Below are 27,298 nucleotides of genomic sequence, written 5' to 3' on the forward strand. Positions count from 1 at the left end.
GCATTATTGGAAAAAATGTGAAAAATCAGTCTTTTGTATTGTGTTTGTGTCTATTGTATTTTGTCTTGTATTGTCAAAGTGATGAAACATGCAGTAGGAAAAGTCCTGTGTAAGCAGAATAAACAACAACCCTACAGAAACAAGAAGTTATCAAAAATATATCAAGGGTCTTACTGATACACAAAGGCTAAATATTCTGTACACAAAGTTGCACACTGTACACAAGAGGATTAAGTGAGTCTTAGTGAGCCTAGTGCGGTCTGAATAATGTAGTAATAATGCAATTGCACACCAGAAAACTTTTCAAACTGTCAGCCTCAGTGATCGAAAGGTGACCAGAGGGCAAAGCCAGCTTTTCACCTCTGTCTTGTTTGATGCTATTTGATATGTAGGGGGGTACTGCTTGTCAGAAAAAAAAAAAAACTTGACAGTTAGCAACAGTAACCAGGGAGAATGGAGCTGAATGGAAAGGTCAGTGATTCATCTTTTCCAGCCATGGCATTGTTGCCTGTTGTTTGTTGACATACATGTAGGCTGTTAAAATACTCTTATTTCAGAATGCATAGTGTGAAATCACCCCTGTTAAAGGAATGTGAGTGCGAGTGAGACCAAATTTCACCGGTCTGACATTTGTCACATTCAGGAGATGTGAAACGGATTACACACCTCTCTTTTATGGACTTTTTGGCTCTTAAGTGCGGCTCAGTCTGCTGAAATGATTGACATCACTGCAATCATGGCAGAGGAGAGGTGCGGGTAATATAGTGTTGCTTCGCTGGGCCATCTGCCTGCCTGCACTTTGACACCTGCATGAGGAAAGAGGCTGTGAGAGAGAGAAGAGAGGCGGAGGAACAGGAGGAGGCAGATAGGATCCCTTGGCTATTTCTCCAGTCTGCTGGAAAGTGAGTGAAAGAAAGAGAAACAGAGAGGAAGGGAAAGGAAAAATGAGGGGCAGAGCCTACCTCCCTCCCCAGGGTGCTGTAGTAATGGCTGGGTAAGAGTGTCTTTTCTTCCCTGTGCTGGAAACGTGATGGGCAGGAGCGCTTGGAGGCCTTGATGAGACGATCCCTGGAGCGCAGCCTGCAGCTGGAGCAGCGGTCCAAACGCTGGACCTGGGGCAGCCCCGGCGGTACCAGAGAGGGTGAGTCGGGGTGCTGAGGCGCGGGAGGGCGGGGGAGGAGGCCATGGAAAATCTCAGAATCAGTTGTGCCCCCATTGGGAGATCAGCTGTTAACACCACCGAGATCCTCTGTGGTCTTCTTGTGTTTATTCCTGCTGTCGTTATCAAGTACAGAACATCACTGTTGCCCTAGTGTCAATGACATAGATGTGTCAGAATCACATACGGTTTGATTTGCCGTTAGATTCTCAGAATGTCGATTTGTTAAAGCTGTTGTTTTCAAATCAGTTTTCCTTCCAAGACAAGATGAATATGTATTTGAAGCAAAAACCTGGTATGGCAGGTAAGGGAGGCTGCTGTTTGAGAAAATGTATATTGTGTCATTGGCTTAAAAGATGACAATGCTCTATACTGTACTATGCATGTACACTGAAAGTGTATATCATATGGAGTTGTACTATATGTGCAGGTAAGTGTAAATACTTTTATGTATGCTTTAATGGGTGTATGTGTGTGTCTGTGTATGTGGGTGTGTGTGTGAGAGAGAGAGAGAGAGAGAGAAAGAGAGAGAGATACAGAACTGTTTTTTGCTGAGGGGTGTGGAATGCAGTGGATTTTTGGCAAAGGTGTGACTGTGAATGGGTCTGCTATGCAGCAACATGTTATGTTTTTTCTATCTCCAGCAACTGATCCCTGATCAGCTTACCCACCCATAATCCTAACCCCAGCCACTCTGTGTAAAGGGTGGATATTGATCCAGGATCAGTGCTTTGGGGCTTGCAGTGACAACGTCTTTCCTTAGCCATTGCTCCTTGCCTCCTGCCTTACGGGTGCTTGCTCAGAATTGCAAGGTGTGGTTATAACGCTGTGCTCTCTTTGCTCCGCTCTGTCCCACCCCACCCCGCTCGTTGCCCAGGTGAATATGAGAATGCCCCGCCTCCTCGCTCTGCTGCCCTCCCTCATGACCTCGCTGCCCCCCCTCCTGCTGCCAGCGAAATTAGCAACGGTACTGAACACCTGTACTGACCACCTGCCATTTTCTGTGCCCCATCTTCCATTCCTTGCTGTGCCATATAGACCACAGTGCCTAATTTCTGTTTTTAGCTTGACATACAGCATTAGGAGAAATTTGTGTCAAAATTTTTGCCAAATATTTTCTCTGTCAGGTAAATACAGTGGCTGTAGTCCAAGCTAAAAATGTGAAAATTGTACTGTGCTTGTGTGTGTTTGTGTTTGTGTGTGTGTGTGCGTGCGTGTGTGCGCGTGTGTGTGTGTGTGTGTGTGTGGTGTGTGTACATATGTACAGTGGTGTTTTTGTGTTCTGTGTGTGGAGTTTGCATGTGTATTGTCTATGTGTCTCTGTGAGTACTGAGACACGTGTCACATGGTACATGGACACATTCGGTTTCTTCCTCTTCCACCACTGTTTGATTTTACTTTTTCTTCATCACCGCCTTTCACTCTTCTTTATCATTCCTGTCTTTGTCTGCTGTCTGCTTTTTTGTCATCACTCTCTTCACTCACCTCCCTTTCATCATGCTTGTCCTCTCTTCAAATCTACCCTCTTTACGCTCTTTCTCGGTTGATATCCCCCTCCATCCTAATGCAGCAGGAGAGACATGGAAACATTCCTCCACTCCTTTATCACCCACTTCATCCAACGTCTGTCCCTTCCTCACTCACTTCATTCCAGACCAGACAAAATTAATGGGGTTCCTTCTATTGTCTGCAAACGTACATCAAACCTTAGACCAACACATACCTATAGAAGTAACAACCGACACGTGTGCCCACATGAATGTGTGACCAACACGGTTGCGTGCTTGGGCAACATGAAGCCTCAGATTATGGAATATTTGAGGTCGCTAATGTAGTTTTAAATCACAGAATTGGGTAGTATCTACATTGACTGTTAATTTCCGTAGCTCTGTCACAGTAACAGTGTGAGGCGAGAATCCTGATCTTTAACAGAGGCAGTGAGGAGGAAGAGCGAGTGGGAGAGAGAGAGGAGGGGAAACGGAGACAGATGGGGAGATGAGGGAGGTTGCAGAGACGGAGGGAGGATGGGGGGGGGTGGGGGGGGAGTGGCTGTCAACATAGAGTGATAGGTTCTCTTCACAGCTTTCAAAAACATGTGGTTTTGCTGTTAATTGAATGGATATCAGACAGAATACTACTGACAGAGGCAAATTGATGTGCACATTTCAAAACATTACAATTTTAGCTATGAACATTGTGTTCAGCTTTCCACACTTTTTTCACACCATTACTGTATGCAAAAAAGGGTCGGACCTCGATGACAAGAAAGCACGTTTAATTAAAGTTGTATGTGTATATGAATAAACAAGTTTCATTCAAGTCAGTCACAGTTAATTAAACAAGAGGAGTTTTGAAGTTTTAGATTCAACTATATTTTAATTTGTGAATAGTCAGACTCCTCTTTACCTATACATGTGAATTTTTGTAAACATGTAAGGCATAGCCTTCATGTAAAACCAAGGACTGTCACTTACATTTCATTTCCAGTGCGCTAACTGGGAATTAGCCTCCTGTCTACATATTGTTGGCCTCAACAGCAGTGAGTAAGATATAGCCATTCATTTTTGTATATAAAGTACATGAAGGAGGAAAGGAAGAATTTCTGTCAAAACCTAGGGCAAAACAGCAGTCAGTGAACATCAGATTCATTATAAACCCTGGTGTATGCTGCCAGGTCTCATTACTGACTGGAATGTCAGACACAGTGTGCAATCACATACCATATAATTCATCCAGCCGAGCTTTTCCAGCCATCAACTTGCCCTAGGAGCAACACAGTGCAGCTGACTACTCAGTTGCAGTTGGGGGCATTGGGACTAAGGCAACGAGTCACTGTGTGGAATCCAGATGACTCCCTCATCCTGCTTTCAGCCCAGACAGTAGGCAGTGCAGGGGAGAAATCAGAAGTGACAGCTGTGCCAGTTAGTCACACACTTAGATGGTTAGTTTGCATTCGAGCAGTTGCATCAGGTATGGTGATGAGTGCACACAAGGGCGTATATGCCATTATGTGGTCAGGTGTGCATGCAAAACCAGAGAATTTCCACATTTTGCACTGTAACTCTTGGAAATAACTGGAACGAGGCCCACACCATTTTCTTCATGGAGCCCTCCTGTACTAATGGGTGTTGGGTCTCAGAACAAGTCAGATAAAGTCTGACGCCTCCCACAATTTTGTCTGGCGGCCACCCCCCGAATGTAACCTTTCCCATCATGCATCTCTCTGCAGCAGCTGACTCTCTGTCAGCATCCACCATGACCCTGCCCCAGCCCTTGGACCCGTCCCTCAGCAAACGCCTTTCATCTTCTTCCGCAACTATAGTCCATACCCCAGAGAGAGGCAAGTGATGGCTGTCTGCGTCTGTCACTTCCTGTGTCTGTCTGTGTGTCGCTGTCCATGTATGTGTCTCTGTGTCCATCACTTTTTCTGTATTTGTTTCGTCATGTGTTTCTCTTCGCATGTCCATGTGTGGTGTGTGGTTGGGTCTGTCCTTCTGTGTATCGCTGTGCTCTTGGTTCTGTTGGTGTGGGAATGGGTCAAAGTTAACCTGATTTTCTCTTCAAGTGGTTAGTTTTATGTCAGGAATTGTATCCATCATTGAACATGTTTGTGTAAGGAGTTCAATGGCCTGCAAGTGTGTGGGTGTGTATGTTTGCTTAACAGTGAAATGTGTGTGTGTGTGTGTGTTTGTGTGTGTGTGTGTTTAAGAGGATATGCGTGTTATCAGTTCCAACAGTGGAACATTTAATTACTTTTTACTGCAGTTGCACAGCTCTGTAGAGGGGTTCTTTTAGAAAGGTAATTGGACAGAAACTTACTTCTTTGCTCCCTAGCTTGTTTTACTTCTGTGTACAAATCAGAAAATACTATTGCACAGTCAGTTACAGGCAATGTAATGTATTTTAGATGTATTTTTGAAGTAGAAAAGGGTGAAGGGTGAATATTTGGAGAGATTAATCTCTTAATCTTCCAGACACAGAGAGAGAGAAGGACAAAGAGATAGGGAATATAGGGCAGAGAGGGAAAGGAGATTGAAAATTCCCTTTTATTGTGCTTACCTTCAGAAAGGAACCACAGAGACATTGTCCTCTGGTGGTATGATTATGCATGGAGTTCCTGGGACAAGGCTTTGTCAGGGAGTCATGACCTGCCCATGTCATGTGACCATGCATTCTTCACAAGTGGTAGTAAAATCCTGCTTTTATAGCACTCAGGTCCATTAACCTCCCTGTCTCATTCAGCCCTTCATTTTCATTCCATCCTGTCCTCCTTTTTCTTCAGCTTTAATTAGCCTTTTATTCTCACTTCATTTCCTCTGCTTTTTGGTGCTGCAGCCATTGTGTGCTGGCTGTTTCACAGAGACACTGATATTTTAGTGAACGGTGCCCCACATTTGCAGAGAGATCAGAAGGACTACTTAATGCTACTTTTTCATCTTGCTTTCTTCATGATCATATCTTACATTGTGCATCCACTCTCCACCCTGCCACTCCCTCTCCAGCTAACTGCTAACACCTGACTCTCCTGAGCAGCCAGCTGGTGCAAGCTATAGCAGCAAGATTCCAAAGACTCCTGCTCTCTGTTGTCAGGATTCAGTTGCTCCCCCACCAAGCACACAGCGTATCTGACACCTTCACATATGAAACACACCTGTCAGCGCAGGGCACAGCTTTCATTTCTGTTATGCAGGGTAGTGTAATGTTGTGAAATAAATCAGGGCCGCCGATTTCTCCATATCTCTCGAATTCCCCAGAGCTGTGGTATGTGTGTGCGTGTGTATGAGTGTGACAACAGGACAGTCCGTCTCCTAACAGTGTGTATAAGAGGAAATAGAAGAAGGGCTTACATGTCCTTGCTGAAGACTGTGTGTGCTGAAGATGGTATGATGTAGTATTCTCTGACTCTCTCTCACGGGGGGTTTCCTGATCCATCTCATTTGATGGAATCTACCCAAGGATACCAGGGCAGTGGCAGTAAGTGCAAACTATCAGTTTACAAGGAGAAGTTACGCAAAGCATGTAAATGCTGCAATCCAGAAAACTTCTTGTGTTGAAATTTGTGGAGAACCATTTTTATTTTAATTGCTGTAATTGTTTCAATATGCTTGCCTGTGCATTCCAAAACATAATGGACAACATGTTTCATTGTAAGGACAATGGTACAAAAACAAACATTTTCAGACCTTAGGAAAGGGTATCACAATGCTACAATGTGGAATACCTGGAATACTTGGAATACAGAAAGAATTTGGAATGTCAACCAAGAAATAAAGGCAAAAGAAATAACAAATTGAAAACAATGGAAATTAAGGAAAGGGGCCATTACTCTGATCAGAACAAATATATATAAATGTCCTGCAAGAGGTGGGAGTTGGAGGGGTTTATGGTAAAAAATGCCAACGTAATGGGGGAACTCGCAGAAGATAAAAATTGGCCGTTGTTTTACAGATTTTATAGTGGTACTTACTTGACACCTTATCTCTCTGCACTCAGTTCCTACCCTCTTTAGCGTGCATATCGCTCTGACCATTGACCTGGAAGTGTCTCATGTCTGTCCTTGTGTAGCACCCCCCAGTCCCCACAGGTCTCCCTACAGGGGCTCTCCGAGCAGAGCAGCCCGCCGGAAGGCCAGCACAGGATCCCCAGGAGTGTCCGAAGACAATAGAGGGGCCGGGGTGTCCCCTGAAACTCCAAAAAAGGTCAGTACCAGCATTTCCTGGACGTACTGTACAAATGGACTCATTATACCTGTCCAACAGAGACCTGGCTGAAAGCTTGATGGACTGTATCAATTTAGAGGGAATTAATCAGTCTTTAAAGGGGGGGGTTACTAGTCTTATTCACCCCTCCCCCCAGACTCTGGCCCAGAGTGAACGTAAGCCTGAGATATGACAGGGGAGCAGGCAATAGGTGAGGGAAGGGTCTGATAACTAGGAAACCTTCAAATGACAGTGCATTTAGAAGGAACAGAAAAGGCTCCTAGACACACACACACAGCTCTCCCTCCTGTGTTTTCAGACAGATAAGCTGCTCAGGGAGAAAAGGACGGCTTCCCCTGTGACCGGATCCCCACTTAGACGACCAGAATCGCCTGCTACAGTCAGCAAGCGTCCCGCCTCCCCTGCAGCCTCCAGGTGAGCATTGCCACCCTGTTTGCATTGCACTATGGATAGCATGCGTCAGTCACTGTGAAACATGAGGGATTTTCTCATCCCCGAGGCTTTAATTACATTATTCCAATAATTAGTTTCAGACCTGTGTTATGTGGCATTTTGGCCTTTCAGGAGTGGATGTTTTGTTTGACCCTGTGTTGCATCATGGGATTCCAGTGTCAGTGCCATAACCATCGTGCCCACTGCATGTGACAGTACAGTTGTTGTACAAAGTAACTAGGATGTTAGCAGAACTTTTGCAGCGTCTGTGTATTTTGTGTCCAGGATGATGTCGAAGAGCCATGCCCAGTCTCCCTGCACCTTGCGGGAGAACCCCTCCTCTCCCATGAAGCACAGAGCCGCTAACCCCAGCATGGACGGCAACAGGAAGTGTGAAGGGGAGAGGGGCAATGTGGGGAACCAGGACACCAGGGCAGAGGAGGCCAGAGGTCACAACACCCTAGAGAGAAAGACCGTAACTCCTAATGAGACGCCCAAAATGGAAACCCCTGAAAAAACCTCTAAGGTGGAGACACCTGAGAATAAAAACCCTAAAGTGGAAACACCTGAGAAGAAGAGCTCCAAGGCAGAGACACCTGAGAATAAAAACCCTAAAGTGGAAACACCTGAGAAGAAGAGCTCCAAGGTAGAGACACCTGAGAAGAAGACTTCCAAAACCGAGACACCTGAGAAGAAGACCTCCAAAGTAGAGACGCCTGAGAAGAAGACACCAAAGTCCAGCAATAGTGACCTGAGTGGGGATAGGAGTGCAGGTGGGCCTCTACCTGTATGCACCTATGCCTCTCTATGTGTGTAAACAGCATTTTTTCTTGATAACCTCATTTTCGGGGTCTCTGCAAATAAGCCTCAACAGAGTCAGTACACCAAAGTCACTGTATCAGTGTTTGTACTGCAGCATTAGAGTTATAGTAGAAGTGCAGCAGTATTAGCTTCTCTGTTTATGATTTAGCTGACTCTAGTGTCAGTGTGCCAATGTCAGTGTCTCTCTGAGGCAGAGCCCTCCCCGATGACACCCACTGGAAAGCCAATCGCTGGGACGACGGATGCAGAGGAGGCATCGCGACTATTGGCAGAGCGCCGGCGTCAGGCCCGTCTGCAGAAGGAGCAGGAGGACAAGCAGCGCCGTGAGCAAGAGGAGGAGGAGAGGTGTGTGTGTGTGTGTGTGTGTGTGTGTGTCTGTGTGTGTGTGTGTGTGTGTGTCTGTGTGTCTGTGTGCACGCGTGTGTATGCACATGTTTGTGTGTGTGGGCGTGCCCTCACTCTGACTCTCTGCTATAGGATGAGGGTGGAGATGCTGAGGAGGAGGCAGGCAGAGGCACGGGCGTGGCAGGAGGAGGAGATGCGGCGGGCGGAGAAGGAGAAGCAGAGGCAGGAGCAGGAGCGCAGACTCAGAGAAGAGGAGGAGCGACAGCAGAGGGAGAACCACGAGAAGGAGCTGCAGAAGCAGCTAGAAAGAGAGGTCAGAGGTGACGCTGTGATGTCACTGCTGCGCGTGTGCAACAGCATGGTCAGCCAGTCGACTGAATATAACCCGCGTGTTTGAAACACACCTGTCCCTGACAGAGTTTTTTAAAGAGTGGAGTGTGAGTGTGTGTTTCTGTTTGAATGTTTCTGTGACGTTTCTCTGCTCTGGCAGAGGGAGGAGGGAGAGCTGCAGGCTCAGAAGGAGGCCGAGCGACAGCGTCAGGAACGAGAGCTTCTGAAGCAGCAGGAAGAGCAGGAGAGACAGCAGAGGAAGAAGGTGCTCAGGACTCAACACCGGCTTCAAAGCCGTAGCCTTGGTTTCCGAATTCAGACATTTCATTCAAAAATTCATTATGGTTTCTTGTCTTGGATATAGTTAAGAATAACAGGCATGTTCTGAGATTGGCTGGCTGTCTATGTTGTTTCTAAGCACAGGTCCCCAAACGCTATATATCCTTTTTTCTGTTATTGTAACCTGCCTTATGAGTAGATACATGTTAAGTTTTTTTCTATACTTATTAATATAGCAAATAAGCTTAACTGATTCAAATTCTTTATTACATGAAAGAATGTATTAGGAGACCCTTCCTTGGAATCTTTTGATCCCCAAAGGTAATCAGTCACATGCAGTGTCCAAACAGAAAAGGAGAAACTGTAACTTTTATTACAGACACAAATATCTTTGTTCAAAAACTGAACATTGAAAAAAAGTCCAATGCTATCTGTGTTCAAGGTAAGACAATATTGAGTAAATTGTAAACCTTTCAGTGGAGCATTGCTGACTGCCAACACTTGTCCTCAGTCTTCTGTGTTTAATTGCTGCAGAATTCTGAAAGATGAGTCTTAATCATTGCAGCATGATTAATCTTCATTAAAACCTCAAGAATTTCACAGTCAGTATCAGTATTTCACACTCAGTATTATTTAACATTTGAAAGTGAGAGCTTGGCATTTTATTGGTCATAATCTACTGTATGTACTTATTAAATCCTCTTAAAAAACAAACAAAAAAATGTTTTGTAGAGGATTGAGGAGATCATGAAGAGAACCAGAAAGGGTGATGCTGAAATGAAGGTAAGACTCTAATGTGTTGCTTCAGGTAGATTAGTCAACTAAAACATTCATTACAGATTCGTTAAGGGTGTAATCAAGCTAGGGGTTGAAAATATTTCTCTGCATTATTATTTTGTTAATTAAAACTTAAGTCTTTGCATAGGGGGAGTTATATTTTCTGGTGTACATTATTCATTGTGCTGGCTCTGTTTCTCCGTATTGTGTTACTGATGAGGCTGGCTCTATTTATCTGTAGTGTGTTACTGATGGCGCTGGCTCTGTTTCAATGTGTTGGTGCAGTGATTGTGCTCTTTTCTCTGTTACTAATCATGTTCTTTGTTGGAACAGAAAGAAGACATGCCCACAGAGCCCCTGTCATCTGCCTCCTCCCAGCAGTCTGTACCGTCTCTACCGCCAGGGCCCCAAGGTACTAGCATCACCACATGCTGCCGCCTCTCCGCGCTGTTCATGCCCTGCTACTCTCCACACCACACTCCTCTATCTCTCCCCCACTTTTCCTACACCTCTGGCCCACTCTTCCCACACTTCATCCTCACTCTCCTTAAGCACACCAGATTCGCACAGCATCAGCCGTCTGTCCTGTTAGCCAGGGGCAAATTTCCCTCTACATGGGGTCCTTTCAGGAATGGCTCCTGTCTGTGCTGAAAGTGTTTCTTACGGTTTAGAATCCTACATACGCTGGTGATGATTCAGTGATTCATTAAGGTTCATTTTGCCATCTGGTGCATATTTTGGATGAGAGCCCGCAAACGTGGAAATTGGAACATTTGGCCTGGAGAAGCTTTTAAGTGTGATTACCACATATCCTGCCATTAATGGCCTCAGTGTTATTTTTCTGTAAAATTCATCAGATTTGAAATGTGTCGCAATCTGTGGTTCTCCCTCCAGTGGTACCAGCCCCCGTTCACATACAGTGCAGACCATGACCCTCAGGGAATGAGGGGATACATCCTCAGTGAGGATGAGACGAAGGAGGACGAGGCTGGGTATAGTGTAGCCAATGGGTCTGGCCTCCTTCTGTACCACACAGCAGACACATTGAGCAGGAGGGATACGGCTTGGCAGAATTGCTCCACTTGGTGGCAGCAGTGGACGTGACCAGGATTTGGAAAAGTCATGAGCACAGTACTTTTCCATCGCTCAATGATGCTGACACTAGGGTGATGCTGATATTGCAGTGTTTTTCCGATAGCTTACCTCTGGGGACGATCAAATTCACAGCACTGCTCAGACTATTTTCAAGATCATTCATAACGTTAGTGTTGATCATTTCCCACAGAGCAGGACACTGAACATTTGTAATATAATCTGCTTTTGCTTCATTTGGAGGTCAGAGCTGTTAAGCTGTTTTGACACAAATGACCAGAAGTGGAAACTGTTGCTGTTCTAAATATATTGTTTACTTTGCTGTTGAAGACATCACTGGATTGAAAGCAGCCCATGCCTCAAACTGTGTGGGCTCAGTGTGGTTAGACCTGAAACACAGGCACACTGTAAGAGCTCACTAGCATGGAAGAAAATACGCAGAGTGCAAATAGGCGTTAGTGCTGTCTATATTCAGTCAATAACTGGTCCTGCTCCCCCAGTCTGAAGACTTCTTTGTTTGTGGCTGTGTGTTGCAGGGGCAGTGCAGGTCAATGCACAGCTGAATGCAAAGGTGAACGGGCAAGTTAACGGGCAGTCCCTGGTGGAACTGGGAGAATCAGAGGACACTGGCACGAAGCCTGCCACACCCCCCGCGGCCGCGCCCCCAGCCGCAACCCAGCCCGTGCCCCCGCTTATCAATCTGGAGCCGCTCGAGGTGAAGAAGAGTGATGAAGCTGATGAGGTCCAGTCCATGGAGGTCAGGTGAGAGGTCAGCAGAGATCAATGGAAGCCGACAAAACTGAAATCCCAGTATGTCATTAAGAGGTGCCCCGAAGGAGGACACATTACAATGTACGGGGGCAGATTGACTTGTAACAGCCCATCAATGAAGCCATTTCCCTTCTTTTGTTCTTTCTTCCTCACTGTCCCCTGCAGCCCAGTCTCTAAGGAGGAGCTCATTTCCATCCCAGAGTTCTCTCCAATTGATGAGGTCCATCACAATGGCATGAGTAACACCCGTGCCCTGGAGGATCTGCTGGACCTGACGGGCCATGTGGCCTACCCCAAACTGTCGCCCGGCAGCACTCTGGGGGATTGCAACAAGAACCTGATCGATGGCTTCTGCAGTCCTGTGGCGGACACCAAGCTAATCCAGCCCTGTGCCCCTTCCTCCGACAAACGCAACGTCCAGTAACCAGGTGATGCATACCCACATGTACACACACACACATACACACACAGGTGAACCCAGCTCAGCGCCCAATATATGACCCTGTCTTTGCTTTCTGCCCAGCAGGACCCCAGAGCTGACCAGCCGTGGGGCAGAGACCTCTCTGCTGCACCCCTGCTCCACTGGAGATAAGAGAGCTGAATGTAGTCTCCTGTCCCTCTTTAAAGATCCTTCTAGAAAACGCTCTGCAGTCTCCATTTTCCTAAGGCCCACGATTTCTGGGACTCAGGAATGACAGCCGTTTTGTAGGATTTAGTTTCATCTCACGAGGCAGGCATAAGCTCGCTGGTTTCGGGATGTGGTGATATGTTGATTGTGGCTTTCAGAAAACCGCACAATGAAGTGGAGTGTGTTTATTATGCAATGGTGGTGAGTTTCTGTATATACTGTGTCAGAAACTTTTTTAGTGCGTGTTGCAGTATTTGTGCGTAAATGGGTGTGTGATTGTATGTGTGCAAAGATGGGTGGCCAAAGCAAAATGCCCGTGTTTTATCGTCATGAAATATTGCCGCGGTTTCTCAGCAATCCTTAAAAAATGTACAGTTAAGTCAAAAAGCAAAAAGCTTCTATGCTATAACTGGATAGTATTACAGCCTAGTGGTTGCTTTACATCTCAGAACACAAGCTTCAGTGATTGTGCCCAAAACTACAGTAAGTTTACCTGAAGAAACATAACCTTCTTTGAAGAACATGGCTCCTGCATATCAGAAATGGTATGTACAACAGTTGATCAACGCATTGGGAAAGTACTGAATGATGTTTCTTTATGCTTGGGACTAACCATAATCCATTGAAGTGTAGTTCGATCCCTTAGTTAAACATCCATTTATTTCTTGAGACACTATTTGGGCAAAACCCTTAGCTACCTAAGTGAGTCTGGGTGCCTCTTGCTGATGTGTATTATATGATCATAAAGGGACCTAAGGGACAGATATACCTATGGCTTTAACCTGTACAGATGACCGAAAGCTTGTCGTATGCAGCAACAACAACAGTAACCATGCTTACCTTTAGAAGTGTCGCATGAGTACAATACACTGTATTTCAAGTCAAGTCTGTTTTAAGTCAACTGTTTTATTTCTGGTGTGTGTTACCATCTTACATTACCACAAGCTCTGTTTTGGTGGAGATCTCTGAGGTGTTTTGTGTGTTCTGTGCTTTCTCCACCTGAGGTCAAACCCCCCTCATCTTTTCAGAAGTATTACTCTGCAAGGCCTGGCCTCTCTGGACCTCGGAAAAAACCCAGACCTCACAGCTCTGAGCTGGCCTTCAGGCTGTTATATTTAGCACAGAATGTGAGGTTCTGCTTTCGATCTAAATTCCACTAAAGAGTTTGGGATTCTTAGGCTTTCAACAGCCTCTCTGAAGAAATAGAAGTCAGAGGGTAATATGTGGTTAAAGGTTAACAAATTAATGAGCGGAATATTGTGGCATTAGGGGATCGAGTAACATGCACATAAGAATCATAACCGTGCGTCAGAAATCAACAAACCCTGTACGTAGATACTTGTGATGAAGTAAGAGACCTTTGGTGCGTGTGTGCGCGTGTCATCATTTTCCTTTTTCACTCTTTTTTTTGTGCGTATAAAAATGTTTTGATGAACAGCTCAAGGCGCAAGCATATACTGGAAATGCAGCAGGCTGTTTGTGTCATCCACATCAGGTTAAATGTGTCATCAAGCAGTGTTAAAAACCCTGTGTCTCATCTTTTATCTTTAAATAAACCAAGAGGAGCACATTGTAGTTAGTGTAAAAGTGTAATTATTGTAGACATGATGCATGGTCCCTCAGCATGAGCACAAAATAAAGATGATAAAACTTAAAACCATGTGTTTTTGTGTGAACAGGAATAGATATATATATCTGTAGAAATCTCAATATTGTTCTACTCTGCAAGATTTCTTTTTTCTGGAATCATCCTCCTTGAGCATTACTGATCACAAGAGGAGAAACATGAACTCAGAACCTGCCATAACGTGTTGACATTAAAATGAAATATGTGTACTCCTTTTTAATTGCGATTTAGTTACTTCATATTAATATTAATACTAATGATATGATTCTACTATGAATTCTAATATGAAAGGCATTTTAAAGTCAATACTTTAATATGAGCAACATGAGAGATCTGATTGATTTTGAAACTATAGTAGGTGCCAGAATTGCTGGTGTGTCAGTCACAGAAATGGAAAAACTATTTAATGTGACAAGGAGATCAGTGATGAAAATCATAACACCAAACACCGTATACACCAAACAGAAAAACTTGCATCAGGAAAGAGGAACGGTGGTCACAAGTCAAAGCTCACTGACAGGGATATACAGACACAAAACAACGGCCTCCAAAATATCCACAGAACTTCTAAACCTACATGACCCAGTCTCAACAAAAACTGTATGTGATGTGCAGATATTTATGGTAGGCCTGTGATTCAGAAACTGCTTGTAACCAAGGGTGATGTGCAACAATGCAAAGACTGGTGCAAGTAGCACAAAACCTGTACTTCTGTCAATCAAAGATGAGTGGTGGTCTTTTACTCTTTTTCCAACATCTAGATGGGTTGGTGAAAGCTAAAGGAGCCTTCGACCCACATTGTCTGTTCTCAGCTTTTAAACGTGGCAATGATCTGTTATAGTATAGGCAGCCATCTTGTGGGAGTCATTGGGTCCGATTATTACTCTGCTTGGTAGAATTATGGTCATGGAATACCAAGACATTTTAGGTCAGCAGGTGAACCCTATAGTGCATACATTGTTTCCTCAAAATTTTTCCATATTTCAAGTTTATAAATAATCCATGCAAACTGCTAAACAGATTCAAAGACACCAGAATGAAATCAAACAACAACCATGACCTCCTTAGATCACCAGATCTAAACAATATCCCACTAGAAACAATTAAAAACTTGTGTAGCAGCATTCCAAAAAGTGCTTAAACTGTTCTGAAAGCACAGGGCAGTCCCACTTCAGTGTATTCAGTGAATAGATAATTTTTATAAATATTCATATATTGGCTGGTGTGTCCATTGTTTTGTGTACCTGCTGTGCATGCCATTTACTATGTTCGCTCTAGTTATAGCTGATGCACATGGTGTAAGGACTAGTGAATCTGCACAGAGAGACAAAAAAGACCACACGTACATATTCCACATTTATGTGGTAACTTTTTACTTCTTTTTAACCTCACATTTTGCATGAGGCGTAGGAAGATAACATAGCACTAACAAATTATCAAAGCAACACTCACTTCTCTCAAGCAAAAAATTGAGCAAAGTCACCTGACACTTCAATATGTTACTGGATAGATGGATCAGCATGCACACATTGATACTATATTTTGGTGGTATCATCAAGGCAAAGTAAACTGACTAATGCCAAATGGGGCCTTTTAAATAACAATTTGGAATAATCATTGTGGACTGATATAAAGGGCATGTGCAGGCCTAGTTTGCTTGACTTGAAAAAAGTAAAGTTCAGGTCGTTTGGAGCTCAGTGTGCAGCCTTGACAATAATATGTGAAATTGCACAATGAAACAGCCCACAGAAGTGGTGGTCTCAGACTGTGTGGAGCTGTGTTTAGTGTGTTTGTTATTTTGGGGCTCCGAAAAGTATGTAGTATGAGACAAAATGCAGTGAGGGTCAGCTGGGAGTGAACCACTTCAAAGGAGAACTGTGAACTGTGGTCCCACCTGTGCTTCAGCTGCCTGTCTCATGTGTCACTCCTGAATCGCTCCCAAAGGGAAAATGTCTTCCAAAGTTTAAAATAATCACTCACTGTGTTCCATTTCTACTGCAGTTACCTGACGGCTGTCCCAAATAACACACAGCAAAGGCAGTAGCAGGCCTAGAGCATGCAGGGTGTCTTTCCCTTGTCCGGAAACAAACCAAATGTAAACTGAAAAAAGAACAATGTAAACGAACTTGTGGAAGAGTTTTACAAGCCTCACTTGTAAAACCAGACTAACTGGTTTAGACTCAGTGTTCGCTGTAATGCTTATTCTTGTGCAAAAGATTCATTTCCCATGTCTATACTGTCTGAACAGGCCTTGGCAATATAGTGGTTTAATCATGACAAGGCCTCCAAATGAATTCAAGCAACCAAATGCAAATTTAAGACAGCTATCAGCGGAGTACACCACTGTGCTCTGATGTTATTGATAAAAATCTATTTAATTATATTCACAGTTTTTTACAAAAAAATAAAGATTTTCTGCATAATTCAAATACAGTACATTTCATTTTGATTTAACATGAAAGAAATGTTAAAAGGATCACGTACATACAATTATCCTTTCATAATACATTTACCCTGACACAATGCCCATGAGAATGCTTAAATAAACAGGCTGGATCCTGTTCATCGGCACAGTCGGGAGGAGTCAAACCCTGTCCCAACATACCATTCCAAAGGTCACACTCTCCTTTTTGCTATCTCCAACATTGCTGTCCTTACGTACTGTAATTCACAATGCTCAGAAGGATCAACCAGAAGGTGAACCATTATGAAAAACAAAACCATGAAGAAAATCTGGGCGATAAAGCTTACAATAAGTAATTACATATGATACAATAAATGACTCAAGTTCCCATTCAGTATTACTTTCTCTATATTGCATGAAGGTTAAACTGTTTCATTTTAAGGCTCACACTGAGAGCTAATTCAGCTTTTCGTCTGTTGTATGATGTATTTTTATAAATATTATACATTCAAGTTTTGAAAACTGTAAAATAACATTTACGTTTCCATAAAAATGGCAAATCAGGAATTATGTGTGAGATTTGTAGTCTTTAGCTGAGCCACTGCATCTGCCTCACAGCCTATTAATGTTGAAATACGAGCTAAAGTGATTAAACATGTTAAAGCAATGTACCAGGACAATGTTACATAACTGCACAAGAGAGAAGCTTCAGCTTATGGGAGTTGCTGAAGTCATTTTTAGCACATGGTTATTTTGACACATTGTTATTGCATGGTTATTGAGTTTGTAACTCTTCATTTTAAAAGACATTGAGCTCTGGTGTTAATGACAGACGCCCACCCACAAACTGGTACTTGATTAGAGATCAATGTTCTGGATTCACAGCAGTGCTCCTCTCTACTGATTCAGAGGTAAGACTCCTGAGAAAGCATGACTCCATGGTATTGGTTCTGAAGATAAAAACATGTGTCTGGCTTCTGTGGAGTTCCTGGTTCAGAAGTCAGATGTTTCACAGGGTATGGGTTTGAAGAAAACATCCACGTTCTCTTCTAGGATGAGGTCGTATCGACACAGCTTTGGCCTGCATGAAAGAGGCACATCAAATGCGGAGTTTTTGTCTAGCCAGTGGAGAGGGGGAAAATGGGTAATGGGACCAAGGTGAGTGTGTATTGACATACAGTACCAGTCACAACTTTGGACACACCTGATTAAGATAATGGAAAACATTTATTCGAAGACATCTTGATCCAAAGACTTATGCTTAAGTGCTTGAAATTTGTTTCTTAGACAAATATAAATAGTGAAGTTGATGCATATGTATGAATTTATTTTCAAAAAAACAAAAAAACATTTTTGGCTACTTTGAAGAATCTAAAATATAAGATAGTTCTGATTTGTGTAACACTTTGTGGGTCACTGCATAATTTGTGTTATTTCATAGTTCTGATGTCTTTACTATTATCCTACAATGTGGAAAATAGGAAAAATAAAGAAAAACCCCTTCTAAACTTTTGACTGGTACTGTAGGTGAATGAACACTGGTCAGCAGAAATTGACACAGGTAATGTGACACAGGTGTGCAATGAAACGGGTAAAGGGAGACAGGTGAGAAGAGAGGGGTCACTGACCCGTCAGCATGTTCCAGGGGCCTGAGTTGGATACGGAGCAGGCGCAGCTTGTACCGAGGCCCTACCACGTTCCCTGTGGAGAACTGGAGCGAGATCTTCTGGATGGTCTGCAGGTTCTTGTCAAACTGGGCCAGCAATTTGGTAGTCTTATACTGCTCAAACTTGGTGGCTTTACTGAGAGGGATGGCCAGAGGGAGAAGAGGAAGAAGAAGAGGGGGGAACAGGTAAAGGAATTATCAGAAAGTAATATTTCTGAAATGCAATGATGGTAATTACAATAACACTGCAACAACAGTGACTAATAATCCTGGAACTGTATGTACAGAGATATCCATGAGTGAATACAGAGATTAGTTTGTGTACAAACCTGTTTTTCAGGTACTGGTAGATGTAAATAGTGATATAAAAGTGAAGTAAATAGTGAAATAAAAGAGAATGCAGACAGAAAGAGAGAGGGAGAATTGTGACACACTCACTGATCGATCCTGGCCTCTGTCACATCTCCCCCACTGTACATCTTGATGATAATGACCCCGTAGCGTGTTGGCTTGTTCCATGTGACAATATCCACCCTATAGTTTGTCTCTGTCACAGAGGAAAGAGGGGAGTCTTCTGTTTATGTTAAGTTTATGTATATGCTGAGTTAAGATTTCACAACCATGGTCCTGTAGGGCCATAGAATCCACAAGATAGAGCAGCCTGATAAATGCTACAGCATTCCAAAAAAAGATTGTACATAAGGGTTGTATTGGAACAAAGTCCTAACTAGAAAAGGTTGATGTGTGTGGGAAAACAACAGAGTCAAAGTGTGTGTGTGTGTGTGTGTGTGTGTGTGTGTGTGTGTGTGTGTGTGTGTGAGTGAACATGTGTTTGAGAAAGGACCTATCACTGTGGTTACAGAGTGACGGTGCTGTGAGGTGGTGTATTTGTGCTGTGCTCATTACATTATATTTGCTTTAGCACTCTTATCTTATATAGCTTACAATTTTATATCACACACTTATGCAGATGATGGTTACCCAAGACAATTTGGGTTAAGTGGATCATACTGGCAACCGCTGGGTAACAAATCCTTTTTCTTTACCATTACACCAACTACTGCTTACCACAACACCACAATGCTAATCACTCAGCAGTGACTTCGTAACAGTGCTGTGATGTGAAGGAGCAGCCCTTCACCCCACCCCAACGGAATGAATGTAGATTGAGAATCCTCATGTTGTCCATTTTCTATCTTGTGGCATAGGTGCTTTAATCAATCAACTACAGCTGAGACAGGTTTTGTGTTTATCTTGATTATTAATAATTGTTTAATTGTTTAGTTAATTGTCTGGTCTGTCTGTGAACCAGTTAACTGGTCACACCTGCCCTAATCAGGCTTGTTATATACAAGTGTGTGGCCGCACAGAGGCGTTCAGACTTTTCTGGAAGCCATTTTGGGTACTGGTGGCTGTAGACTGGTTCTCCTGTGTTTGTGTATGGTTTTTTTTTTTTTTTTTTAAAAATGTATTGGTCTTTTTTGTAAGTTTTACTCCTTCCAGTAATTTATGTGTAGAGCATTGGCCAGTTCTGTCACATATGAAATGTTTTTTTATCTGTGTGTGTTTATTCTTGTCCACTCACTGCAGAAAGGTGGATCAGCTGTAGTGGAGAAGTACGTCTTTGTCTGCTGCAGGCTGAGAAGTTTGTCCCTCCACTCATAAACATAATAACCTGGGGGCAGAGGAAATCACTGTTAATTAGGATGCAGGTAATGGGAAACACACCAACCTTTAACAGGAAGAAAAATGTTTGTATAAAACTGGGTACGAAGGTATCTTTATCTCCTGTTTTTTAATGGGGAAAGGCTGTGTTCTGAAATATCTTGTAGTACAGTGTTTCTCAACCCTCTCCTGGAGGGCCCCCTGCCCTGCATGTTTTAGATCTCTCCCTGCTCCAACACAGTGATTCAAATGATCAACTCGTTATGAATTCCTGAAGCTGCTGAATAAAAAACTGATCATTTGAATCAGCTGTGTTGGAGCAGGGAGAGATCTAAAACATGCAGGGCATGGGGTCCTCCAGGAGAGGGTTGAGAAACACTGTTGTAGTACATACCATTACTCTGAGCTTACAGATGGCTTCAGAAATAGTGGATTGTGGGACAGAGGATTATAGTCCCACATATAGGTCCCCTTTAGCATGACACCATTTTCTTTTATTAGAATACTTTGGTTCCAACTCTGATGAAGTTGTGGTTGTTTAACCAATGGGGACTAGTTGATGGGAATACATCTCACCAAGTGCTGGGCAGGGAGCAGGCTTGAAGGCATCACACTGCAAGCACTTCCCATCCAGAAAGTCATTGTAGGAGGGGCAGGGGTAGGCTGTGATGTTGCAGGTCTTATTTAAAGAGTAGAGGAAGAGGAATACAGACCGCTGGTGGTCACACACAAAGTACTCCTTCCCTGAGGAGTACAAGAAAGGGAGGTGCTCTGTGATTCTATGTCTCAATGCTTCTCAAAAAGATAGTGTCAGTATGACATCAAACAGACTGATGACCACAAACAGATTTGATAGTTTCATGTAGAAAAAAGGAATACAAAAGGAGCACGAACTCTAAAAATGTAATCCGTAGAATGTTTACTAAAAGCAATGACTGAAGGTATGCGAGAGCTCATACTGGGCAGTATCTTGCTTTCAATGTCAGTGTTTTTCTCCATTGGAAAGTATAGAAAATGATGACAGTCGCCCATTTCCCCTGTATGTACATTCATTCAGTACACCACATTGTATAGGACAGATTTATGTAATTCTGCATCAATGATAATAGCACTCTAACATCATGCAGACTTCTCACACATACTCTGATGGAGAGCCCTCTTCTCAGTTGGGTTTGAGCTCTCTGCATGAAATGGTCATTTTTAAATGGTGGTCTTGTCACCCCTGAAGCTATCGCTAGACTTGGAGAATGCACACGTTATTGACTGACCTGAGAAAATGGTCTTGGGGCAGCCAGGCTGGTCAGCTCCTCCATTGGCATAGAAGTCAATGTGCCCCAGGGGTAATCTAAATCCTAGAGCTGCAAAAATATGTGCAAACAACCACCTCAGGTGACTCAATACACTGCACATGCAACATGATCACATGTGATGCAGGACAACATGCTTAATATATACACACACATTGTTTACACCACTGTGACTGCAAGCATACACACAAAGATCAAAAGTTGAAGTTTGTGTATCAAAATCCTAAACCACTTCTGCAAATCTCCAAGTACTTTTTACTTTCACTCATACTGCAATTCCAGTTCACTATTTTGCAAAACACTTCACATACAGCTCTAACTTACAGCAAAGATTTCATAATGAGATCTTCTGCTTTCACACGGGAAACATATGGCTCTAAATACTAAACTCTAATTACCAACTGCCCTCATTCAGACTTCACCTGTGAAAAAACAGAGAGGAAGAGTTCAACCAAAAAGAAAGTAAAACTTCAATGGCATTTGTTCAATCTTGGTTGATCATTTCATCAACCATAGACAGAGCATGAAGGACTCTGTGCAGTGGGTGCAGCCCAATCTGAATAATTTCACTGTGGCATTTGGACATTTAGAAGTGAGAATAGGTAAATTAACATTATTCAGAGCTCTGCGGTGACATCTATCATACGGTTATATGCAGTATACAGGTATAGTGTTTTAAGAGAATTCAAAAAGTGAAGTAGACAATTATGAAATGGGAATTTTAGCCTCATGTCAGCATATTTGTATTTATGTACAGAGCTGAAAGAAAATTCTGTGCTGGTGGCAGTATCTTGATGAGCATTACAAAACCACAACAGTGGACATGGTGTTGGCAAACAATGGCATTAGACTGATATGCAGACTAATGGCAGTTCAAATGTTCCTTAGTATATACCATGTTAGAATCTCTAACACTGAATACCTTCTGAAAAGGAACAGAATGAGAATGTTTTTGACTTTGGGTCAGGACTTTCTTGTGTCCTAAAAAATGATTTGAGGAAATAAACATTTTCATGGTATGTTGTAACAGCATGTATTCATTTTCCAACTGAAAATGTGTGAAGATCATCCATAACAACATGGTCAGGCCAAAAACATATAAATCCTCACAGATGAGTTTTATATTCATCATTGCAGTGTAAAATTTGTGTCACTCATTGTGACAATGAGTCATATTCATATGATGATATGCATGTATTAGTTTGATGTAAATATTTGATTGTGAGAGATGTTAATTAACATTAATTTGAAGCCAGTGTTTTGTTTTGCATAGGATTTGTGAGGCTTTATTGAGTCAACCAACTGTTTTGAGCATTGTGTTAACAGCTCTGAGAACATGAGCAATTTTTTATTGAGAAAAGCTGTAATTCCTTGTTCACAAATACATCAGCTGCCCACTGTTTTTATGTACTTACATGACACTTATGTCCATTTCATATTAATTTAAACCTAAAGTCTTTAGGTTTAAATTAATATATTAATAAATTAATATATTTAAATAAGTATACAGGTCTTATTCCGATGAGTCTTTGTAAAGGTAAAGCATTTTATATAGATCTTTGTTCATTTTCCTCACAGTTTTTGATCATTACTCCTATATCAGTGAATCTTTACTGCTTAGCAGTTGCCTTTCCAGGGAGACTTACCTATACAGGACATATAATCCCTTTTTATACACTCATTTCTCTTATCACCCTAGAATATGATTCATGTTTACAATTTCCTAAACATATGCAGTTGTTATAGGTGACTTTGTGACGTGAACCCATGTTGAAGCGTTATGTCACCAGAGTCAAGTTGTTGACTGTGATCACACCGCTGCAACTATCTCCATACAAGACCCTTATTTCAAACGTGCACTGAGGCACACTACTTACCGTCCATGTCAGTGTGCAGGACATCTATAAACTGGGCATCAGTGGGGTCCAAGCGGTCCTCTGGAGTGGCACCTGTAAACTGGGGTCCAGCTGGGTCCAGTGCTGTGGGGATGGAGGACAGAGAATGGGCAGAGAAAGATAATGGGAAAGGGAAGAACAAAGTGAAACAGATTCATAGTGCTGTTTCCCACAACAGCCACTTAACAGTGTTCTCCAAAACAAAATTTTGTACTTGTATGGCATAGTTTATGTTTGTAATTTCCAATCAACACTCATGAAATAGAATGTTGTTTCAACAGCCCAACACTCAATACAAGCACAAAATCTGTAATAGTTTTTGTACCACTGTACTCTAACCACTACAGTGCGTAACCATAAACATCAGCAGATGGGGTCACACTCAAAAAAGAAGAAACATTTAAGGTCATTAATTAATTTATTTCTACAGACGTAGGAATGACTCAGGGTGAACTACATAATTGCCTATATTGTCAAAGTAATATCTAACCAATCAAAAAGCAGAGAGTTGTAGGATGACAGGTCAATTTTGAGCATTAGCTAGCCAATAACGCTGTAATGCAATTTCTGATCAGTATCTAGCTAGCTCCCACATTATATAAATGTGGATAACTGTTAATTAGCTAGTTAGCTACAAACCTGAGACTGCATTACGCCATTGCTGGGTAGTTAGAAAGGGGAAAAGATATGATTGTCTCTTCAGTATCTCACCTGTGATCCTCCCAATCTTCCCTCCAAACTTTTCCCCCACAAAGCCAGAGATGTGTGCCCCTAGGCTGACTCCAATCATGTGAATGGAGCTTAGGGAGGCCCCGTTCTCCTGGAATAACAGCATAGACCAGAAACATGGACACAGTAACCCAAAAGCTCACACACCATTTTGGTGCAGAGCCAGAGAGAGTAGTAGTCAGATAAATGGGCACTGATCAGAAGGTTGAAGGACTGGACATTGGAGTTGTATTCTAGAGCAAGGTAATTAAACTGAGTTAGCTATGTAAATACCCAGCTGTAGAAATATAAATTACTGTATATGCACCAACAATATTTACCCCTTGTGGGCCACACAACATCTTCTCTCTTTATAAGATCACATCTCACCCCTTTCCTCCTTCTTCCATTGTTCTGCTCCCTTTTCTTCTTTCTTCTTCTTCCCTCTTTAACTTTTTTTGAGGATCACAATGCTAGTGGAATTCACTGCATTCCCTTCTGCACTAGATTCTACAGAGCATATTCATACCCCTCACCTGCATCTTCTGGATGAAGTCGGTGATTTTCTCTGCTGTTTTGCGTGTATTCTTCACAGCACTGAAGTAGTTGATGTTTGCAGCACCACGGTTCCAGTCCACCACCAGCACGTTCATGTCCTGCACGGTGAGCAGCTTCTCAACGATTTCGCCTATCCACACCGGTGGGTTGCCAGTGGGTCGGTACCCGTGGATCACAAAGGTGATGGGAAGTGTCAGGTTTAAGAAGGGCGTGTCTGTCAAGTTGTGCAGAAAGACCTCCTTTCCACAGTCCACATTGGCCCGTGTGTAAAGCAGCAGCTTCACATTCAGCTGAGTTCCAATGAAAGAATCGTGGAACCCCAGGTCTGTGAAGTCATCACAGTCCAGTGCCAGGCCTGTAAGAAATGAAGGACTATTAGTATGTGTGTGTGTGCATGTGTATGTGCGTGGGACACAGCGGAAAATAGATGTTTTCTAATAACTGATTGAACAATTGATTTGCAAGTCCTTGAGTTAATACCGGACAGTCCATCTTCAAGGAACACATATCTACTTCTGACATAGACTAGAAACTAGAAAACAATTCAAAGATTATTACATTTCCTGAGTGTTGGAAGCCTGAATCTACTGCTTTTGAATCAACACCTTCAGTGTCTTCAGTAAGATGGAGGGCTTGAGTCTAACTGCAAAACCATTCAACCCTACCCACCCCCTGGACTTTCAGAGACCTTGAGCTAACGTGTCACTCTGACTGTGAGAGGACTTGTTGTAACAATGATGATGAATGCACCCCAGACACACCACTTACCTTCACAGAGAAAGAATACAACCACCAAACCCAGGTGCCTCCAGAACATCATCCTACAACAGAGACAGAGACAGCATGTCTTTTGTGGTGTGACAGTAGCTAAACCTTGAGCACGAAGAGGTGCAAAGGCATATCAAGATGTATCACAGTGTGTAGATCGGAGTGACATTCTGTCAAGGGGAGTAGAGTGACGGCTTGTTGCTGTATAGCATCATGCTTAGCAGTGTGTAAGGGTGCATCATTATTTATTATTGGCAGCAGGGTTTAGCAGCCATTCTAAAACATAACACAAATAATAGGCCAAAATTGCCTGAAATGTGGTCATTAGTTGGTGAATTAGACAGAGTTATTTAGCCATTAAGTGTGAATCTGTCTGTGATGTAGATTAGACTCTATTATAGTACACCACTGTCCACAACAGAATCATTTTTTGTCAAATATTAACCCCCAGTGGGTACACAACTGCAGACAGTCTCTGCCTTTATAAAACAAAGGAAAAGGCAGACAGGAGATGGAGAGACTGAAAGGCTGGAGAGATATGGGAAGGGGAAAAAGATGGAATGTTTTGCAGAGAAAGGGGAAGAATAAAAAACAAAGAGAGAGGAAAGAGTGAGAGGTATTGCCTTTAGGAGAAGATGTGGGCAGTTTGTCACCGTGAGGATCCCTTTTCTCAAACTGTAGCTGGACCCTTCTTTAATATGACTCCTCACTCACTCTCCCTGTCTATATAGGTCACCATGGAAATATTACTGTGTGCTTGAGGCCTAATAGGCCTGCCAGATGGATCAAAATGCAGAGTACCGTTCAGATGCAGATCTCTCTCACACCTGTGGGGGTGGATGGGCTGTTGGAGGACATATCCTCTCGGTCTGGAGGCATCAGATCCTCTCATTGCTCCTGCTCAAGTTTCCCTACTGATGTCATCATTCATCCACACTGAGAATTACTTTTTTTCATCGCCATCGTCTCTCACTGTACAGAATACTGGTTGTGTCTGGGATCACACTAGCAGGATCACAGCATTCATTTTTTTTGGTTCAAGCCCTGTGGCGATTACATCCAAAGACCAGTAACTATCAGAGTCAGAGCGTTACCATTTTGCAGGTATTATGGAATGTGGAGAGTTACATGACAGATAACAGTTAACAAGTACATCCTTTCCCACATCCTTTCTGTGATATGCAAAGCATCCATGTATTTGGCTAAATGCATTGCGCGATAAAACTGTTTCAATCAAAAACTGTTTTTGATCCTAGCCTGGTATGCAGATGCAGGAAAATATTAAAAATGTGGGCAATGGGAATTTTTTGTAAATTGAAAACTCATGTCAACACAGACCAATGAGTTCAGTTTTGAGGCTATTTTGAAATTAAAAAAAACTGAACCTGGTAAAAAGCTATACGATAAGACCTTGACCATTCTCATCTACAGTGTGAGATGGCAGTGTAGCATAGTGGCTGAGGAACAGGACTTGTAACCGAAAGGTTGGTAGTTCAATTCCACCCTGGGGCACCGCTGCTGTACCCTTGGGCAAGGTATTTAATCCACAATTATCTCAGTAAACATCCAGCTGTATAAATTGATAACATTGCAAAAAAAAAAAAAACTGTAACTGATGTAAGTTGCTCAGGATAAGAGTATCTGCTAAATGCCAATAATGTAATGTATGTGGTATTATTCAAAAAATAAATCAAACAACTAACAAGCTGACACTGACAGTCAACATATGTTTCTGTGGGGCTAAGGGGAATGTTAGACTGCAGCAGCACGCAAATGGTCTCTCCATCAGTGCTTTCAGTTTCAGGTATAGACAGTTGTTTACAACATAGACCCCACATTTCCTGACACTATGCAAAACATGTGTGTAGGTGTTCAAGAAGGTTAAACCAGTTTCACAGTGGGCTCACCTTACTCGAATTAGCTTCCCTCTCAAACACAATCTGCAGCGCTTAGCTCTTCTCTGAACTTTACTCCTTGCCCAAAAACACACTATCCTTCATGTACTTAGGACATACTAGCATTAGAAATACAAGTAACAAGCTTCTGTAACTTTACCCATGGAAATGTTCCAAATTGTCATCAAAAACAGGTTGGAGACAGCAATGTCTGAAAAAACTTTTACACAGTTACATAAGTTCTTACCTAGGAGATGTAGGGTAAACCTTTTGAAAGTGACACAGATACAGGATTCCCAGTAATTTGCGGTAATGTTGCGGTTGACTACGTGCTCCGGTTACATATTCTTCTGAGTTAGGTTTGCTATCCCAAAGCAGCAGAGTGCACGTCTAAGCAGCTGTTCTAGAGTAACTTTAAGACCAGGAAGTGAGAGACACCGCAGAGCGAGT

The 27,298-nt window shown here is 42.7% G+C and overlaps 2 protein-coding genes across 5 annotated transcripts in view; one reads left to right on the top strand and one right to left on the bottom strand.

Moving 5' to 3' along the window:
• Positions 1-13,981, top strand: part of LOC118775032 (MAP7 domain-containing protein 2-like) — a 28,534-nt gene extending 14,553 nt beyond the window's left edge. For 2 of the 4 annotated variants that reach the window (XM_036524713.1, XM_036524714.1), the window contains exons 6-19: positions 1,039-1,141; positions 2,037-2,126; positions 4,389-4,499; positions 6,725-6,858; positions 7,178-7,293; positions 7,597-8,084; positions 8,328-8,478; positions 8,611-8,791; positions 8,969-9,073; positions 9,820-9,870; positions 10,198-10,276; positions 11,493-11,718; positions 11,893-12,155; positions 12,254-13,981. In XM_036524713.1, the coding sequence (XP_036380606.1) occupies positions 1,039-1,141; positions 2,037-2,126; positions 4,389-4,499; positions 6,725-6,858; positions 7,178-7,293; positions 7,597-8,084; positions 8,328-8,478; positions 8,611-8,791; positions 8,969-9,073; positions 9,820-9,870; positions 10,198-10,276; positions 11,493-11,718; positions 11,893-12,151 (2,094 nt within the window). In that variant the 3' untranslated portion in view covers positions 12,152-12,155; positions 12,254-13,981. Of the gene's footprint in view, positions 1-1,038; positions 1,142-2,036; positions 2,127-4,388; positions 4,500-6,724; positions 6,859-7,177; positions 7,294-7,596; positions 8,085-8,327; positions 8,479-8,610; positions 8,792-8,968; positions 9,074-9,819; positions 9,871-10,197; positions 10,277-11,492; positions 11,726-11,892; positions 12,156-12,253 lie in introns of those variants that run through there. The other 2 variants (XM_036524715.1, XM_036524716.1) reach the window with 2 other exon arrangements.
• A 2,484-nt stretch (positions 13,982-16,465) lies between these two features.
• lipia (lipase, member Ia) lies at positions 16,466-27,246 on the bottom strand. The gene is made up of 11 exons (XM_036523019.1): positions 27,096-27,246; positions 24,954-25,006; positions 24,164-24,540; positions 23,631-23,739; positions 22,902-23,003; positions 20,986-21,075; positions 20,294-20,461; positions 19,638-19,727; positions 18,491-18,599; positions 18,015-18,188; positions 16,466-17,467 (listed from the first exon to the last, which is right to left on the bottom strand). Exons 2-11 carry the CDS (start codon positions 25,003-25,005, stop codon positions 17,380-17,382), a joined length of 1,359 nt encoding a protein of 452 aa, XP_036378912.1. The 5' UTR covers position 25,006; positions 27,096-27,246; the 3' UTR covers positions 16,466-17,379.
• Between the last annotated feature and the right edge of the window lie 52 nt (positions 27,247-27,298).

Source organism: Megalops cyprinoides, chromosome 3 (genome assembly GCF_013368585.1).
Source record: "Megalops cyprinoides isolate fMegCyp1 chromosome 3, fMegCyp1.pri, whole genome shotgun sequence".
Classification (NCBI taxonomy): Eukaryota; Metazoa; Chordata; class Actinopteri; order Elopiformes; family Megalopidae; genus Megalops; species Megalops cyprinoides.